Source organism: Centruroides sculpturatus, unplaced genomic scaffold (genome assembly GCF_000671375.1).
Source record: "Centruroides sculpturatus isolate CEXI.00-Female unplaced genomic scaffold, Cexi_2.0 scaffold482, whole genome shotgun sequence".
Taxonomy (NCBI): Eukaryota; Metazoa; Arthropoda; class Arachnida; order Scorpiones; family Buthidae; genus Centruroides; species Centruroides sculpturatus.
Window position 1 is genome coordinate 162,851 of NW_019384808.1, and position 19,236 is coordinate 182,086.

Sequence of the window (19,236 nt, forward strand, 5' to 3'; positions counted from 1 at the left end):
TTGTACAAAATAAAAAAATAATTTTTAACGATACAATAGTCTTCGTTAGGCTTAACATCGACGAAAATTCAATGCGAAGCGACACGCAACGGAGAAAAATTTCAACACGGGATAAATTAATATATTTTTTCGTACATAATTGGTTATCCGAAAAATAAGTTATCCGAACAACCCCAGTCCTTAATTGATTCGGATAAACGACGCTGTACTGTATTATGAATCTTATTAATTTTAAAAATTAATTAATCGTAAGTGTCTGAGAGTATTTTATTCCAGCTAATTATAATGGCTGTTTTAAGCTCATCTTTATTATCAACTAGTATTTTTAACTTTTAAAATTTAATTTTTTAGGTTTGAGTCTGGGCTAATAGTTTATTTCGTTTGTTTCGATGGCACGTGGCATTATCAGTCTGAAAACAACATCAGTATCACCGAAATGTTCTTCGATTGTTTCAATCAGAAACGATTCTAAAATTTCCTCGTACATTTCTATTACAGCCTCATTAAAGCATATCTTCCTCTTACTATCAGAAATTCTCGCAATTTTGAGTAATAAATTCTTAAGAATTGCGTTGAAGCTTATTACGTTGTTTCATAAACATAAGAATGTAAAATAATGGCTGATGAAATGTAGCATACGTATTTTCTTATGATATAAAGAGAATGCCATTCAATATAAATTAAGTTACTTAATCACAAAGTATAATTAGAGAGATCTAATTTATTGTTGAAGGTTTTAAAGTCTATAATTTAGCATTATATCATTAAGTTGGTGTTTCGTTTAATAAAACATTCCTCAGAAACAGAAAGTGTTTGATGGATCATAAAGTGTTTAAAAAGCTGAGATTAATATTTTGTTATTATATAATTCTTATAATAACTAACTAGAAAATATATAATTCGCTTTTCTTATTTGTTATTTTAAAGTTCTCTTATAGCAGCAAACTCAATTGTTTCTGAAATAAAATTTTATAGTTTGCGGACAAAATCTTCGGTTCGATAACCTAATGTATGCATCAAACTATGCCGCTGGAATTCCCTACCAAAGTGTTGTTGGCTCCCAAAAAAAATTTTATTAATAAATTAGTTCTTATTTGAGCGTGTCATACGTGAAACGGTGAGGCCATATCCAGATTTGGCAGAATTCGAATTAGATTTATTTATTTAGACGTTCAGTCCGATTCTTTCCAAACTTTACTAAATGTAACGTTTTAATAATTGATATCTGTAATATATGTAATAATAAAATATACTAATAATTCCGGTGGTTATCGAATTGTGATACCTGATATGTTAAAAGAAGTCATATTGAAAAAAATATAAGACAATATTGTTGGACAGTTAGACGATTAGAAACACGAAGAAAAATAAGAGATTAGTCTTATTGCCAAGGATAAAAAAGTGAATTGAAAAATATGTGTTAATGCGCTACCAATTTCGAGCATGAAAGTTTAAACAGAAGAAATTCGCGGAAATGATGCAGAGTACAGAAGATAGTGTGTGAACGACTTGACATTTGATATTTTTGTCTCCAATTCAAGATTAAAAACTGAGAAGTTACGTTTTTTTTATTTTCTAGTTAAACACATTGGTAAAGACTTTTTTATTAAACTGCAAAAACTGTAATAAAAATATCAAATAGTGTTTGTAGATATGAAATGCCAAAAGCGTTGGCGTTAGAAACTGGATATTAATTAATCTGTCCTTTAGTGGTGAGGATCTGTAAGGAATTGGGAATTAAGCATATGATAATCACGTTTAAATGTAACCAAGAGAGCAAACAAGGATATTGGAAAAATGATATTTTCGTTATCCGATTATTGGTGAGGATCATTTCTTACCAACCGTCAGGAAGATTGAATCAACATTTCCAGAATTATCTTTTAGCCATCAGTTAATTTATTTATTAGCTGCACGTTTACTAGATTGCATGTACGACGTCGGGGTCTAGATCAGAATAGTTGAATATCTTAGAAAACCGTTCACGAAAAGACAGTGAAAATTAAGAAAATAACACAGAAAGCTAAGTAAACGTTACGAATGCTTAAGGCAGAAGTCTAGAACACAATTGGAAGACGCAGACAACTAACTTTTCAGAGTAGTATTTGTATTACTAACAACACATCCATTGCTTTATTTGTTATATATTTCAGTGCATAATAATAACATTAAAATAGACTGGGACGTTTGAAATATCGAGGATTACTTCGCAACCCGTATGCGAATTGGAGAACAGTCAAAATTGAGCTATTGCAGATAAATATCACGTTTCTAATTTCATAATTATAATTTTTTTAAATGTCAGCCTTGAACTGTGAGAACTGGAAGAATACATATTGATCTCCGGCATTTTTTCATCTCAAAATCTACAGCCAAGGTGAAGAGTAGATTGCAGATAAGAAGGTGGTCTTCCAGCACTAAAGAAACGACACGAAGGACAAGCAATGTGAGTCTATTGGCGCAATGTTCTTACATCAAAAACAATGAGAAATCATGACTTGCGAGGTTGTAAGAAATGTAATTTGAAGCGATGGCTCTTAAGAGAAATAAGTATGTCAGTGGTGGTGGCAAAAATAATTTACATCTAGCAGTTATTGTAAGTTTGCTGTTGAATATGCTATACTTTAAACACGACACGTATAATTAGTGAATTAGAAGTATGTTAATAAATTGTTGTTACAAGTGACTACAGCTGATCTGGAAAAATAGTTATTCCGATAAAACTATAAAATCAAGGCTACTAGAAATTATATGATTATAATTCACAATTTATAATATATTTATTGCCCTAATAGAGAACCTTACAAATTCAATGGCTCAATTAACGTTAATTAATCAAACAATCGTCGTTAGATCAATTCAACAATTCTTTATTGAATTGCAAAGCAAATCATCGATTTTAACAGTATTGTGTTTTGTGGAAGTAGTTTCCGAAATATAAATGCGTACAATCAAATAAGAAAATTACATTATTTCCTTCGTAATGTCCAAAATTCATATTTAACAAGTAAAATAGAATTTAACCTCTAAAAAATAATCAATTTTCGTTAACACGTGACGTGCTTTTAGAATTCAAACCTTCAATCTCCTTTCTACTATTTTCATTATATTCATTTTCATGCGTTTTTATTTTTAATAAATTACACGAAATAGAATCTACGAGACTCAGAATAACTGGAAGTAAAATTAGACTATGAAAAGAAGCAAAAATTACCATTAAAGTTATAATTTTAGAAAATATGACAAACGATTCCGCAGGACCGAAGTATAACACCGAAACACCCAATAACGTAGATATACATCCTTGTAACACCGGGTATCCAGCAGCATATAAACAACTCTTGATTTTCTCATTCGGTGTCTTCTTTTTACAATTGATAAACGCGTAAGCCGTATGAACCGTGTAATCCACACAAAATCCCGTACACATCACAAAAGTTATTAAAGCCATAGTGTTTACACTCATATTCCATAAAGACATAAATCCAATTAATCCTACCTGAATAGATATAAGAGTCATGGCAACACAGAAAAGAAAGAATAAGTTTGGGGTAAATAAAATAAATACTAAAATCACTATGAAGGCCGCACAAGAGATGGCTTTTAAGCAATTTGAAAGGACATTAATATACAGTTCATAATACATAAATCTAAAATTGTATGCAATAACAGGAATTTTGCTGTTATCGGCAATTTTTCTTACATTTTCAAAGAAAAACTTTTCGTCAATTCGAGATTCTCCATCCAAACTTGAAACGATGAATCTGCAAGCAGTAATTTTATCACCTTCTTTATTAAAAATAACGTCATTTTTGAATCTGTTTGCTACTTTAGCTTTCAAGAATACATTTTTAAATGCACTCAGAAAGTCATCAGAATTACTCAGATTGTAACCAGAAAGCGAAAACTTCGCAACTGGAGATTTAGTGAATGCCAGAAATTCTCTTAGCCAACTTTCTGTGGTCGACGAATCGGATATAAATGGAGCAGACTCGAAACTTTGCAGAAGATCCTCTATGTCATTTTGGACAGTTACATTTGAGTAGTCTAATGTCTGGTTAATGACTATTTGCACTTGATGACTGTAATTAGAAAAATACTTATTTTCTGTATTTAGATAGTCACGTACGTAAGAAGTGTATGAAGGGAGTTTAGTTACGTCGTCTCCTTCTTGAATAAATTGCATACAATATATTGCACCCGTTAGATAAATAATAAAAATGACGATTACGACAACTTTACTAATTGTATTTGTCAGGACTTGACCTAAATATTTTCCGAAAAATAACATGAAGACATTTTCTTCGTTTTTTTCTTTTGTTCTTGCTTCTAAATTCCTTTGAACTATAAACAAAAGTGACATATTTCTGACAGTAGTTTTTAATTACGACATTATTGTTAAGTGTAGTAATTACTTTAATAAAAACTTTTCTTACCAAAATTATTTCGTTTGATTGGCCAACAAAACATAGCGTGCAGCTTATACTTCTCTCTATATCCATCCAAAGCCATGAGGCCACCAAAAAACAATAACTGATAAATATAGTCAAACAGGATTGCTAGAGCTGCGTAGGCGCTGAATATATGAATCCCTTTGTATGGTGTTACGAATCCCATACAAAACGCAAGAAGATTGGTCAGAGACGTAATCGTAATGGACACCGCAGCTTCGGCGTAAGCGTCTTTCATTCTGTGTGGAATAGAAGCCTTGACGTCAGTTCTTCTCCACGCAGCTATCAATATAAAGCCATCGTCCACACCAACACCTGGAATTAATTAATTAAGTGTTAGGGCTCGTGCAGACATGCGATATTTGTCGTTCGGAAAATATAGTCGTCTATCGTCGGATATCTGAAAAATGGACAATTTTTAAACAGTAATTTGCACCGTCGCTTTTATAGTTATTAGTAATTGGTATCTGTTAATCAGGGCTGTGGAGTCGGAGTAGGAGTCATCAAAACTCCTCCGACTCCGACTCTTTTTCACTTACCCATTTGTTATGTATATAAAACGGAAAAGTACTGGAATCGTGTCAAATTTGACCCTCCAAGTTTTTTTTTTTTTTTTTTTTTTTTTTTTTGCAAATCTACACGTTTGGAGACCTCCCGAACCCCTCAAAAAAGTCAGTAAAGGGGAAAAATTCGCGCGTGTGTATGTGTTGGCAGCTAGTTTGTTTAATTTGTTTATTTTCTGTTCTGAGATATTAAACAATATCTGAGAACGGGTAAAGTTTAAGAAACGAAATGTGGCACTGTAGCTCGCGTATAAAGGGGCATTAATACTATTAAATTTTGGTTCTTAATGAAAGGTCGACAGGGTGAAGATATAAAAGTGGTCATGTCTCATATGTCTTAATGAATATTTTAATCGTCATTAATGTTTAAAATTTATAAATAGAAAATAATTAGAATAATACAAATCTTATATTCGTAGAATAATTTATTAACTTCAATCATCGTTTGACCTTAATCGTTAGACACGCTGTGTGCGTACTTTGAGCTCGCATGTCATACAATTTGCTGTACTCTGAGTTAATTGTTGTTGTAGTTTATTGCTTTAAATGATAATATTGATGTTTATCTCTCGTATATATTTGATACAAACGGTAAATTCTACCAATATTTCTTCTTTATTTCGTGGTTTCTATACTGTGTTAATTAGATAAACGTTTTAACTTTAACCAAAAGAAAAAATACTTACAAAAACTCGCAATCGAAAAATTAATTACTACAGAAATATGGAGTTTCCACCGCACAACTCAAATTTCTCACTACACATCTTATGTAGTGAGAATTTTGTTAGTTCCAGTTACAAGTTATAATATGAACCGAGTAGAATATCTCCTAGGATAAATTTATGAGTGTTAGAACTTTTAATTTAAATTTTTAACACATTAGTTACTTGTTCTTTTGTATAATTAATTAACAATATAAAAGAGATCGTATGTGTGTGTTTATTTGAATTTCCTACAACTCTTATTACTTTTGTCTTCTCGAAATAAAATTTTGGTTATATTTTTTTACGCTATGACGAAAAGTATAATTTACTAAATTTGCGGAAATATTAGCTATTAGCTATAAAAAATTTTTTAATCGATTTTACTGACGTCAATTACATTGCAAAATTAAGCCTTTTTATATTTTATAATATGTAATAATATATTAAATAACATACAGTATATATTTAAAAATAAAATTTACTAACAGATGGTGCAACGTATTTTTAAAGTTTAACTGGGAAAGTTACGAAACTTTCCCGATTAACTTCAGTAAGGTTATCTGTTAGACGGTCAAATTTTAAACGATGTTATACTTTTCTTCTGTTGTATAGGCCTATAACACAGCCGAAAATGTAATTATAGTAATTAGGTTTACATCCGAAAAATACCCTAAACGTATAATTTATACATTATTTGATTATTGTCAGATTTTTAAAACATAAAATTTCTTAAAAACATACCTAAAATTAGAAAAAAAATCATGACATTTGCTGCTGCGTAATCCGCTTTGCAGTAACACAGGAGACCAAATGCTGAAACAGTTGCTAAAAAAGGTGATGCGCAATTTGCAATACCCATCCAAGGTTTGCTACTGAGAGAGTCAGTTGACAAGCAAGAAACTGATGAAAATAACAGCATAATTGGAGCCATAATGAAAATAAGAGGCAATGATATTTCGCCTGTTCGACCAATTTCGTCTTCGACAGAGCGACTTAGTAGTTTAGAAATTTTGGTACCGTTCAAATTAATTTTTGACAAAGTATCTAAACACATTTGTTCCCATTTCAGTGCCATTTCTTTCTTTTCTTTCGTGCTGCGGTCCAATGCGTACATCAACCTAATTGCGTTGGAATCTCGGATCATATTTTCTTCATTCAAACTTACCCCTCCAAATTCTAAAGCAGACAATATTACTTGATCTCCAGTCATATCAGCAGGATATCTGCAAATAGACTCATTTAAACATTAAACAAATGTAAATAGTAGCGATAGTTTTAATTTATTTCACTGGCGAATTAGCTATAAAATTACGTAAGAATATTTATTATCATTTTGATTAAACAAACGTTCATGTTAACGATTTTTCCATTGTAGGAAAACCTCGATTTATCACACTTCGAATTTAACACGAAATTTTTGGTTCGTATGTAATATGTAAAAATTAACACCCTGTTAATTTTTAAATTGTTTTTATCAGTAACAAGCAGTTATTTATTGTGACATCGTCACAATGCCGAGCTGCGATTTTTAATAGTATTTTTAATTAATTTAATTTAAAATATATGCTCTTCATTTCAAATTAGTGATGGCTTGCCACCCTTGTTTATCATACCGTTTCCTGTTAGCAATAATGTTTTACCTATCGATCACCTTTCAAAGAAAAGTATTCGAATTGAAATGACTTTCGATTGCATCGAATGTTCGTATATAGTTAATCGGAGAATCTTGTTTCTAAGCTTTTCGTATCTCCTCTGGAATGTATGGCTATCTGTCAAAAAATGATCCTCCCAAGATTTTTACACTTTTGGACACGAGAAAACGTCGAAAAAAATTTAAAACAGTAAAAATGATAGGGATTTTCTGTATGTATGGATATTAGTATGCGTGAAGGGTATTTTGTTCACCCAGTTTATAGCTTAATAATTCCTGTACCTTTATTTAAATTCCTGAAATCTGGCAGCGAGGTTTGCGTATTCGGGAACTCCTGCATCTTCATCAGCCCCTCTTGACCAAGCATCATTATCTCCAAGACGACTTCGACCCGGAAGTAGAATAAACTACCGATAGCCTGCCAGACTGAGATTCAAGAAACAAATGAAGAAAACCGAACTAAAAACAAGATATACTCTCACGGGCGTAGCCACGGTGTAGCAGGGAGGGACAAGGGCCCACCCTAGCTCATTTTGTCAAACGAAAAATTATAGCTCAATAGGTTATAATAGTATTGCGTGGTAAGAAAGAATGCTGCCCTTCTATTAGTATCATACCTTTATATATGTAAGACCCTACTTTTGCATCCTAACTGGCATCATATACATATCTAATGGTATCATATGCTTACTTATAATATCTAAGAAAATCTTACGTTTTTTCAATGAAGCAATACGAAACTTTACGTCATCGTATCATATTTGAATCTGCCAGTAAACAGAATTCGAAGTGTTTGGTAATGTAGACAAGAGACTTGCTGGGTGTTTGATAATGTAGATTGGGTGGGAATATACAAAGCAGTTGAAAACACGATATTATAATTGTATTGCCGTGAAAGTTACGCAGCTCGTTGCTGGATGTTTTAACGCGTATTCGGAAAACCTATTTTATATCACCAACTTTCGGCTTTAAATGCCACCCCTCGCCCGTATTAGTCCGTTAAATCGAGATTTTACTGTATTTTGTTAATTAACGAAAAGTTAATTCTTAAAACTTTCATTATTTTAAAATGTTACGTATTTTATTTTTACAGGTTCTAATTAATTACACAATTTTGGTATAAGTTTATTTAATAACTAACGAAACACAAAACTGCGTAACTGTATTTTTTTCATTCGTTAAAATATTTACAATGTTCGACAAATTTCTATAAAGCAAAATTTTATACACAAGAAAAATACATTATAGAACTAAAATTTTATAGGAAAAATATCAACTTACTTGATGTTGTATGTTCCTTCTTTGATATCATTTGTCTTTTCTTTTAAACTCAAAACAAAATTTTCGTGGCAAATATTTCTCTCAGTCTTACAACATAAATCTTTGTAACCGACGAATGCATTATTCCAAAAGATAGTGAGATTTTGTATGATTTCGTCAAGTTTGATAATATCTTCGATTATTGATTCCTGTAATACAGAAGTTCCGTTTCTAGACGTAGCTATTATTGTTGCAATTGCTTCTAACCTTGTCATTCTTCTAAAATCACATTGTGACACGTTCTTTGGAAAAATAGATTCAATAGTTGCTCTGTCAATTCTGCTTCTTGCATTGGATGAAATAAACAAGTGTTCTAAATTGTTTTGCAATGGCATATGCAATAGACCGGTTGCTAAAACGAGCGACGTTATAAAAGTGACTGCAACGTATATTTGAGGATAGCAACCGACATGATATCCAATACGAGATAATGTAGTAGAGACAATTCTGCTGATGGTTTTATGCCTGATTTTCATTTTGAAGTAGTAAAATAACTGAAAAAATTCGTGAAATAGATTCGTATATAAGATAAATTATCTTCTGAATATATATTTTTAATTAAAAATTTATTAATTAAAAATACTAATTTAATTAAACTGTTGGTTTAGAGCTATATATTGAACAAGGATCAGATGTTAATATGAGTGTAGAGTATTAAAATAAGACTTAATCTTATAATATAATGGAGAAGATTTGGTAGTAATAATAATAATAATAATAATAATAATAGAGCCCAAACGGTTAGGAGTTGAAAGCTAAAATTTGGTACAATGTTAAGGTACGCTATAAGAATTCACACTAAGAAGGGATTTTTGGAAATTTCCCCCCGCGGGGAAGAGGGAGAGGTTTGAAGCTTACCCTGAAGAACTCGGCTTCTATGTATTATTTTATATGCAATTTTTTGCATTTTTGCGAAAAATCGAACATATTTTTAGACTCATCTAAAAACGCTATGACAAGTCTCGGAAGAGGGTGAGCGTAATTCCTGCACCCAGTGAAATCGGGTAAGATCGGCTGTAATCTATTTATTTTAATCTTCGCCATGATTACTTTTTGCCAGAGCAACGCCGGGTTCATCTTCTAGTATAAGACATTTTAAATGTTGTAAAATAGTTTTATTATTCGTAAAGTAAATGAATGCTAAATCATGCGTGTTAAGTTACAGTTTTCGTTTTAGAAACGATCGAAGATTAAAATAATAAATATGTAATTATAAAAAAAATAAACAGTTCATAGACGAAGCGGCGAGAAAATTAAATATTAATTTTAAGCGCAGCAAATTGTTTATGAGTTTATATATTAATTAAATTATTACGTAAATCGTATGCCTTTAGAATAAAAGAAAAGTGAATTAAATTTGCTTACCTCGTGTCTCTTAGTATCTAACGATGTACTGGAATAAATTTATCAATATGTTACTTCGTTTATCAAGTCATGATTTAAATATTAATACAAACATTTTCTGATAACGCATTATCAAAAGTTTGAAGTACAAAACTGCAAATTATATTATGATAAACGTTTTTAAATATAACGCGAGCATTTTAAATGAAAATAATATGGATAAAATTTATGAAATAAAGGAATTTTATTTGAATAGTAATTACAGTATCATGCAGTGGTGTTAAGATTTTTCGTGATATACGAATAATAACTAAGATGCAAATACGTCAGACTGTTGTCTGCACGGATTGATGGTTTGTGTGTTCGGGAACCGATGCGTAGCGAGGAAGCCGGAATTTCGAAATTCGATCTTTGAGCTGACTTTTTCAAGATCAAAATTCGCTATGTAAAGTTTATGATTGCCTGTTGTAAGGTGGTCGCCTGTTACATCTCGATCGAGTATTCGTTTGTTTGAAATTTACATTGATCTCTTCAACAAGTTTTGTTCTGATCTTTACGACGGGCTTTTGACATGCACGGTCTGCAAACGTGTTTTAAACGTTTTTGCCTGTTATGACGTTAGACTTGCACGTCTCTCCCCTTAACCTGCGTGTTTTAAAGACCGTGTTTTAGAAAGAAGTGGTCGATGTCAATAAATGACGACTGTTTTTAGTCTTCAATTTGAAACTTAAAATATAAATCAAATGCAAATAATAATATGTTAAAGACAAGGTTCAGTAACAATCATCAGTATCCGTGATTAGTTCTTGACGTGACACACTTGATTTGAACTCTTTTGTTTCTCATCTAGTGTACTTGCTGTCACATAAATTAGTTCTGAACACTTTATGAGTAAAATTTCATACACAGATTTTATCCCGTGTACTTTACAGTTTCGTTACCGAGGCTAAAGAACGTTTTCTCCCTTTATCACTAATTTAGCAAGTTTTTAAAAAATTCCAAAATTCCTAACAACTGAATTGATCTTTATTGTTTTTTCATAAACATGTAGAAATGCATAACACAGGTCATGATATATAGGTTATATATTTTATTGTGTTATCAAGAGCTACGCAAAATAAAAAAATTATTTAATCACAAAGTATAAATTTAAAAAAACATAACTTATTAATTGTTTAATTTTAAAAAAATTAAAAGAATTATACTGTACAATTTATATGTCTAACTGACTAGAAGTTTATAACACAAGTAGCTGAAAAATTTCAATTGCCTATACGTAAAAAAATTATAGTTTGAGAAAAAAATGACCAATTCCATAGTCTACACCCATCAAAAAATGGTTTTGAAGAATTTGCATTCGCGACATTCCCTGCTAAAAGCGATGCCTTTCTAAAGGAAATTCAATAATAAATTGCCTCCAATTTAAGTGCTACATACGTGAAATGGTGACGCTATATCGAGATTTAAGTGTTCTCGTATTAAATTATTTTATTGTCTGATTGTTCCCAAACTTTAGTAAATCTAACATGATATCGTTTCTAATAAAAGTTTAATGATGAATAGTATATGTTATACTAACTATCAAAACAAATATAATGTATATCGAATTGTGATATGTTAAAAGAAGCCATCTTGGGGTAATTGCATGACCACCCCACTGCGGATCTTTGGGTATTTGGAAAACACGAAGACAAATAGGTGATGGGTGTTACTAGCCAAGAATGAGAAGAGATATTAAAGAACATGTCTTAAGCTGCTCATTTGTCGAAAGTCTAACCTTGAACAAAATAAACATGCAGCAATGATGCAGAGTACAGAAGATAATGACGTCAATGACTTGGTAGATGTTGATATTTTGGACCCCAATCCAAGAGCTGAAACGATATCTGATATTTCTGAGTTTTTATTGATTACTTTAGAAAATGGGTAAAAACTTTTCCTTTAAAAGGCATAATTTCTTTACCCTAGTTTTTGCAATAAAGTAATGGATATTTTTACAGATATATCAATAGAATGTAAAAAGCAAGTGATTCAGAAAATAAACCCTAATTATTTTTTTATTTAGCGCAAAAACCAATTGAAACTTAAACGCATTCTGACCACCCCATACCGCTTATAATTAAATTTAACGGAGTGAGAAAACAAACGTAAGAATAATATTTTCATAGCCTACCAACAGTCACGAAGATTGGGACGTCACATCCCCGAATAACTCTATCCATCACAACATCAGTTAATTATTCTACTGGCTAAACATATGCTAGGTGGCAACTAAGACGTAAGATTCTATTGTTCTGGAATAGGATAGTCAAATATCCAACTCCATCTGAAACTGCTCCTGAAAAAAAAACAGACGAATTTAAGAAAATAATCCAGAAAGCTCAACAGAATGTGATCTAAAAAGGGCTTCTATAAATAATAAATACTCTGACGTTCCTGATTTCGTGTAGGACTGGAGCTCGCCTTTCGGAATTTCACAATAAACTTTGACTTTGCGCTCACGGAGAAAACAAAATAAGGAGAAAAGAAAGAATACTAAATACATTGTCAGGAAATGTCGGGTGGTAATAGTTAAAATTCTTGATTGTCCGAATGGAAGGCATAATGCTCTAAAATATATAGGTTACTCTACTAAAAACTCTGCTCAGGACTTCAAAACTGTTTCTTCTTTAGACGATATTCGTTAAAAGTAATCTTGCAAGCCTTTCGATTATTTGTATTGATAAATAAAAGGGTTCAACAATAAAGGTACTTTGTATCATCGTCGGCCACATCCAGTTATTACCCCTCACACCTCCTTTTATCCAGAATTCAGATTCAACGTCATATCGACTTCACACTATTTTAAGTTTTAATAACAATATAAAACACATCATAGAATAATATATTTATAATTTTTAAGTAATAGGCATTTGGAATTTAATGGTTCAGTTAAGGTTAGAAAAATAATTGCCGTTAGATCAATTCAACAATTTTAATTATTTTATTGCATTTACTAAGTAAACTGTAAATTTTAAAAGTAAAGTGTTTATTGAAGTACTTTAGATAATACAAGTATAAACGCATCAATCAAATACTAAAATTACGTGTACACTTTTTCTTTCCAAATGGTCAAAACGATTTTCAAAGTAGATTATAATACAGTATAAGTGAAAATGATCAATTTTCGCCAAGAAATGATATAATTTTAGAATTTAAACATTCAAGTTCGTTCCTATAATTTTCATTGTATTTCAGTTTTTGGTCTTTCCTTTTGAAACATTTAAACGTAATAGAATCTAAAAGACTCAAAATTATAGGAAGTAAAACCAGACTGTGAAAGGAAGCGAAAATTACCATTAAAGTTATAATTTTAGAAAATACAACAAACGATTCCGCAGGACCGAAATATAACACCGAAACACCTAACAAACTAGATAAACATCCTTGTAACACTGGATATCCGGCAGCATATAAAGAACTCTTGATTTTCTCGTTCGGTGTCTTCTTTTTGCAATTGATAAACGCATAAGCCGTATGAACCGTGTAATCAACACAAAATCCCGTACACATCACTAATGCTATTAAAGCGGTAATATTCACCGTCACATTAAATATAGACACGTATCCAGTCAAACCAATTTGAATAGAAACAATAGCGATGGCAACAGACAAAAGAAACAATACGTTAGGGGTAAATAAAAGAAATACTAAGATCACTATGGCGGCAGCACAAGACATGGCTTTTATACAGTTTGAAAAAATATTGTAAGCAAGTTCATAATATATAAATCTAAAATTGTATGCAATAACTGGAATCTTGCTGTTATCGGCAATTTTTCTTACATTTTCAAAAAAAAAGTTTTCGTCAATTCGAGATTTTCCATCCAAACTTGAAACGAGAAATCTCGATGCAATAATTTTATCTTTTTCTTCGTTAAAGATAACGTCGTTTCTAAACCTATTTGCTACTTTTACTCTCAAGAAAACATTTTTAAATGCACCCAGAAACTCTTTAGAATCAGTCAGATTGTAACCAGAAAGCGAAAACTTTGCAACTGGAGATTTAGTAAATGCCAGAAATTCTCTCAGCCAACTTTCTGTGGTCGACGAATCGGATATAAATGGAGCAGACTCGAAACTTTGCAGAAGATCTTCTATATCATTTTGGACAGTTACATTTGAGTAGTCTAATGTCTGGTTAATGACTATTTGCACTTGATGACTGTAATTAGAAAAATACTTATGTTCAACGTTTAGATAGTCACGTACGTAAGAAGTATATGGAGAAAGTTTAGTTATGTCTTCTCCTTCTTGAATAAATTGTAAACAGTATATTGCACCCATTAGATAAATGACAAACGTAGAAATCACAGTAATTTTACTAATTGGATTTCCAAGGACTTCACCGAAAATATTACCGAAGAATACCATGAAGAGATTTTCTTGTGACTTTACTTCTGTTTTCTGTTCAACTATAAATAAAAATGACTTATTAATTGGGTAATTCCACATAATTATTGAAATTGTAATGTTTTAATTGTTATTAGTTTAATTATAACATTTTGTTGTAAGTGGCAATTACCGTGATAAAAGTTTTCTTACCAGAATGATTATGTTTGACTGGCCAGAAAAATAGAGAATGCAGCTTATGCTCTTCTCTGTATCCATCTAAAGCCATCAGTCCGCCGAAAAACAATAACTGATAAATATAGTCAAACACGATTGACAGAGCTGCATAGGCGCAGAATATATGAATACATTTGTAAGGTGTTACAAATCCCGTGCAAAACGCAAGGAGATTGGTTAGAGAGGTAATAGTTATGGAAACTGCAGCTTCGGCATATGCTTGTTTCATTCTTTCTGGAACAGAATGGTTGACGTCAGTTCTTCTCCACGCAGCTATCAATATAAAGCCATCGTCGACACCAACACCTGAAAGTTAATTAAATATTAGAAGATACAAGTTGTAGTTTGTTTGTAATGATAATTTTTTTAGTATGAAGTGACAATTTAGAAACGTGTTTACTTTGTTGAATAAAGAAATTTAATACAGATATAACAATTGTATGAATGTATTCAGTAGGAATGAAGAAGAAATGTTTTAACAACTTAAACATTGTACAGTATATATACTGAATTAACGTAAATTTATGTAAATTATTATATAATATTCGCATATTTTTACATTATCTGCAATGGTGTAAATTCGGAGTTATTAAAAAATCCATAGCGTTTTTTAAAAAAAAATCAGCACGCGTTTCTTGTGATTTACTTGTTTTCACTCGTTAAAACAATCCCCAAATAGATTAGATTACGTATAATATATAATACAGTGGTACCTCGGTATACCTCTGCTTTAGAATACGTCCAATTCGGAATACGTCCTGTTTGGACGAAACAAACTTTGCTCGGTATACTACTTTTGTTCGGTATACGACTTAATTCAATTATACGCGCCATCTATGAACAAATAGAACTATCGGTGTACTAAACCAGACTAGACGTTCGTGGTCCCCTGTTTATAACTTTGTTAAATTTCTTCTGATTTTAATTTGTAAGTAAAATTTTATTATTTTTATTAATCGTGAATTGCAAAAAGGCAAATGTACAGCAACAGAAAACTAAAAAAGAAAAAAAAATGACTAGAATCACAATGGAACTGAAAAAAGAGATTGTTGAGAAATATAAAGGTGGCATGCGAGTTCGAGATTTTAACTGTTGCATACCGTATTCCGAGAACGACGATATCTACAATCTTAAAAAATAAAGATATTATTAAATCTGCTAACGTTGCGAAAGGGGTTAAATCAATTTCTAAACAGAGATCGAAGACATTAGATCATGTCGAGAAATTGCTTTTGCTTTGGATAACTGAAAAACAGTGCTGGAGACAGCGTATCGGAAGCAATTATTTGCGAGAAAGCTAAAAAGATACACGCTGATCTCACGAAAAATCAAGCAGGAACTAGCCAGGAAAGCGATGTGTTTAAAGCCAGCCATTTTTTTTTTTTACGTGAGAACGGATTAATCATTTTTACATTACTTCTTATGGGAAAGATTGGTTTGGTATACGTCCTATTCGGTATAAGTCCAAACATCAAAAACGGATTAAGGTCGTATACCGAGGTTCCACTGTATACGAGAAGATCAGATGCATTTATTTTTATTTAAGAAGCGACACGAGTATGTCTATCTGAAACTCGTTTGTCTCACCCGCATGTCCGGGCAATAAGTGCATTCACTACTTGAAAATAACAAAAGTATGGCTAACTAAGTTTAAAATAACGGAGAAAGTTAATTGGTAATATGTTTTCTCTGAAATTTTTAATGTGAACTCGGAAAAGCTAATTGGATGTTTCAGCATGTTAATTCATCCATTCATAATGTTCTCTCTTAATACAAACGTGGTTAAAAAACAAGCTAAAGTTGTAAAGTGGCCTGAAAGATGTCCTGACATAAACCCAATTCAAAATCAATATATTTGAAATCAGAAATTGTGGAATGTTAAAATAGAGTATGTAAAAAATGCACAAAAACGAATTATTTCAATAGAGCATTGTGTTTTTGATGTTATAGACTGAATGAGACGTCAATTATCGAAGAAGTTAGAACAACTATCAAACTTTTGTGTTTATTACGAAATTCCAGAAACATTATGGACATCAATTTTGAATCTTTGTGACAATTCATTGATCATTTAATATTTGAATGTTTAAAATTAGTTTAATTCATTGTAAAATTATACTCACAGTGCTTCTGTAATGATACGGCATAGTATTTGACGTTTAGAATTTAAAAAAAAAAAAAAAAATATATTTTCTACCATAAAACTTTTGGGCCAGCAGAAAAATTTAGTAATTAAAATATAACATTGATTATTTTTTGATACTCTACTTTCGGGCACCCTTTGTCATGAGCATTGTTGTACTAATTAAGACAATGATAAATGGAATAAATGTACATTTTCGTATGATATTATACTGTCAATTTTTTTTAAGTATAAAACTCCAGAAAACATACCTAATATTAGGAAAATGATCATGAAATTTGGCGAGGCGTAATCCATTTTACTGTAACACAGTATACCAAATGCTGCAACAGTTGCTAAGAAAGGTGATGCGCAACCAGCGATACCCATCCAAGGTTTGCTCCTGACAGCGTCAGTTGACAAGCAAGAAATTGCTGAAAATAACAGCATAATTGGACCAATAACGAGGACAAGAAACAAACAACTTTCGCCAATTTCATTAATTTCGTCATTTAGGGACTGACTTAAAATTTTAAAAAATTTAGTATTGTTCAAGTGAATTTTTGACAAAATTTCTAAACACGTTTGTTCCCATTTCAGCGCCATTTCTTTCTTCTCTTTTGTGGTACGGTCCAATGCGTAGTTCAATCCAATTGCATTGGAATCTCGGATCATATCTTCTTCACCTAAAGTTACTCCTCCAAATTCCAGAGCAGACAATATTACTTGATCTCCAGTTATATCAACCGGATATCTAAAAATAAATTTAATTAAGCATCACACAAATATAAATTGTAGTCACATTTTCTATTACTGTTATTTTTCATAATTAACTAAATACTTATGTCCATAGCATATTTTTATTTCACTTAAACGAACATTTTTATTTATGCAATTTTCATTATTTCGTAAAGGAATGTTGATTTTTAAAAATTTTACTATTTTAGAAAGTAGCCAGATTTTATTTTATAATTTTCAAATAATTATTCTACTTCGGCTTAGCAGAAATTTGAAATGAATAATCGCCAACGAAACAAAGAAACTATGAAACTATCTCTTCTCTTTCACTGAATCATTTGCAATATTGCATAAATTTCTATAAAGAAAAATATATATATTCAGGCAAAGCTGAATTTCATTATGCCTGGTATATTACAGATGTGATATACCAGGCATATTATTTCATCTATTCATATTATACCAGGCATGTTAATTGCCTGGTATAATATAACAAACAATGAGTTTGGACATTATACAATGCTAAAATGTTTTATAAGTAAAATATGAACTTACTTTATGTTGTATGTTCCTGTTTTGATATCATTGATTTTTCCTTTTAACGTCAAAACAAAATTTTCATAGCAAGTATTCTTCTCGGTTTTACAACACAAATCTTCGTAACGTACGAATGCATTGTCCCAAAGGATGGTAACATTTCGTATAATATCGTCAAGTCTGATAATATCTTCAATTATTGATTCGTCCAATACAGAAGTTCCGTTTATAGGCGTAAGACGTATTGCTGCAAATGCTTCGAACCTTGTCATTCTTCTGTAATCACACTGTGACGTGTTGGTTGGAAAAATCGACTCAATAGCTGCTCTGTCGATCCTGCTTCTTGCATCGAACGGAATATAAAGGTATTCTATATCCTTTTGTAATGGAATGTTTAATAATCCGGTGGATAAAACAACTGATGTTATAAAGGTAACTGCAACGTATATTTGAGGATAGCATCCTATATGATAGCCAAGACGAGATAATGTTGCAGAGACAATTCTTCTTATATATTCATGCTTCATTTCTATTAAAAACAAGTATTTGTAAACACTGCGATAAAAGTATTTGTATATAAATATAAATATATTTTTTAAAATAAAAATTAATTAAGAAAAGTTTGTAGTAAAATATAACGATTAGTTAAATCAACTTCTATAGGCCTATATATATATTTAATTAATTAATTAAGTGTAAGATAGTGATTTTCAACTTTACTGAAGGAACTATTTAAAAAAATGATCCAAGAGTAAAGTAATAAACAGTTAATTATAATAAAATAATCAGTTTACAGATTAAGCAGAAGAAATTAAGTAGTAATTTCAAGGAAAGTAATTTAATAATGGCATTACGTATTGTATTTTGAATTAAAAGTCAATCAGGAATAAAGAAAAGTAAAATAAATGTACCTACCTCGCTGCTTTCACTATTTAATGACGTATAGTACAGTACCGAAGTGAATTTATATATCTTATTATATAATATCATAGTTCAAAATTATAATATAAACATTTTCAGATAAAACTTTATCGAAAGTTTGAAGTACAAAGCTTCGAACTGTGTAATATGGGTATTGTATATATTTTTTTCAATAAACTGGAGTATTTTAAATGAAGACAACATCATAATTATAGATTCATTACAAAAGTACATTTTACAAAAGATTAAAAAATAAATTCACTCTAATTGAATATCA

The 19,236-nt window shown here is 31.0% G+C and overlaps 2 protein-coding genes across 2 annotated transcripts; both read right to left on the minus strand.

Moving 5' to 3' along the window:
* Window positions 1-2,787: 2,787 nt before the first annotated feature.
* On the minus strand, window positions 2,788-10,112 carry LOC111629740 (patched domain-containing protein 3-like). Its single transcript, XM_023373643.1, has 5 exons — window positions 10,055-10,112; window positions 8,651-9,183; window positions 6,460-6,941; window positions 4,437-4,766; window positions 2,788-4,344 (listed from the first exon to the last, which is right to left on the minus strand). Exons 2-5 carry the CDS (start codon window positions 9,163-9,165, stop codon window positions 3,038-3,040), a joined length of 2,634 nt encoding a protein of 877 aa, XP_023229411.1. The 5' UTR covers window positions 9,166-9,183; window positions 10,055-10,112; the 3' UTR covers window positions 2,788-3,037.
* Window positions 10,113-13,122: 3,010 nt separating this feature from the next.
* On the minus strand, window positions 13,123-19,032 carry LOC111629726 (patched domain-containing protein 3-like). The gene is made up of 5 exons (XM_023373623.1): window positions 18,954-19,032; window positions 18,057-18,567; window positions 17,036-17,517; window positions 14,618-14,947; window positions 13,123-14,487 (listed from the first exon to the last, which is right to left on the minus strand). Exons 2-5 carry the CDS (start codon window positions 18,563-18,565, stop codon window positions 13,193-13,195), a joined length of 2,616 nt encoding a protein of 871 aa, XP_023229391.1. The 5' UTR covers window positions 18,566-18,567; window positions 18,954-19,032; the 3' UTR covers window positions 13,123-13,192.
* Window positions 19,033-19,236: the final 204 nt, after the last annotated feature.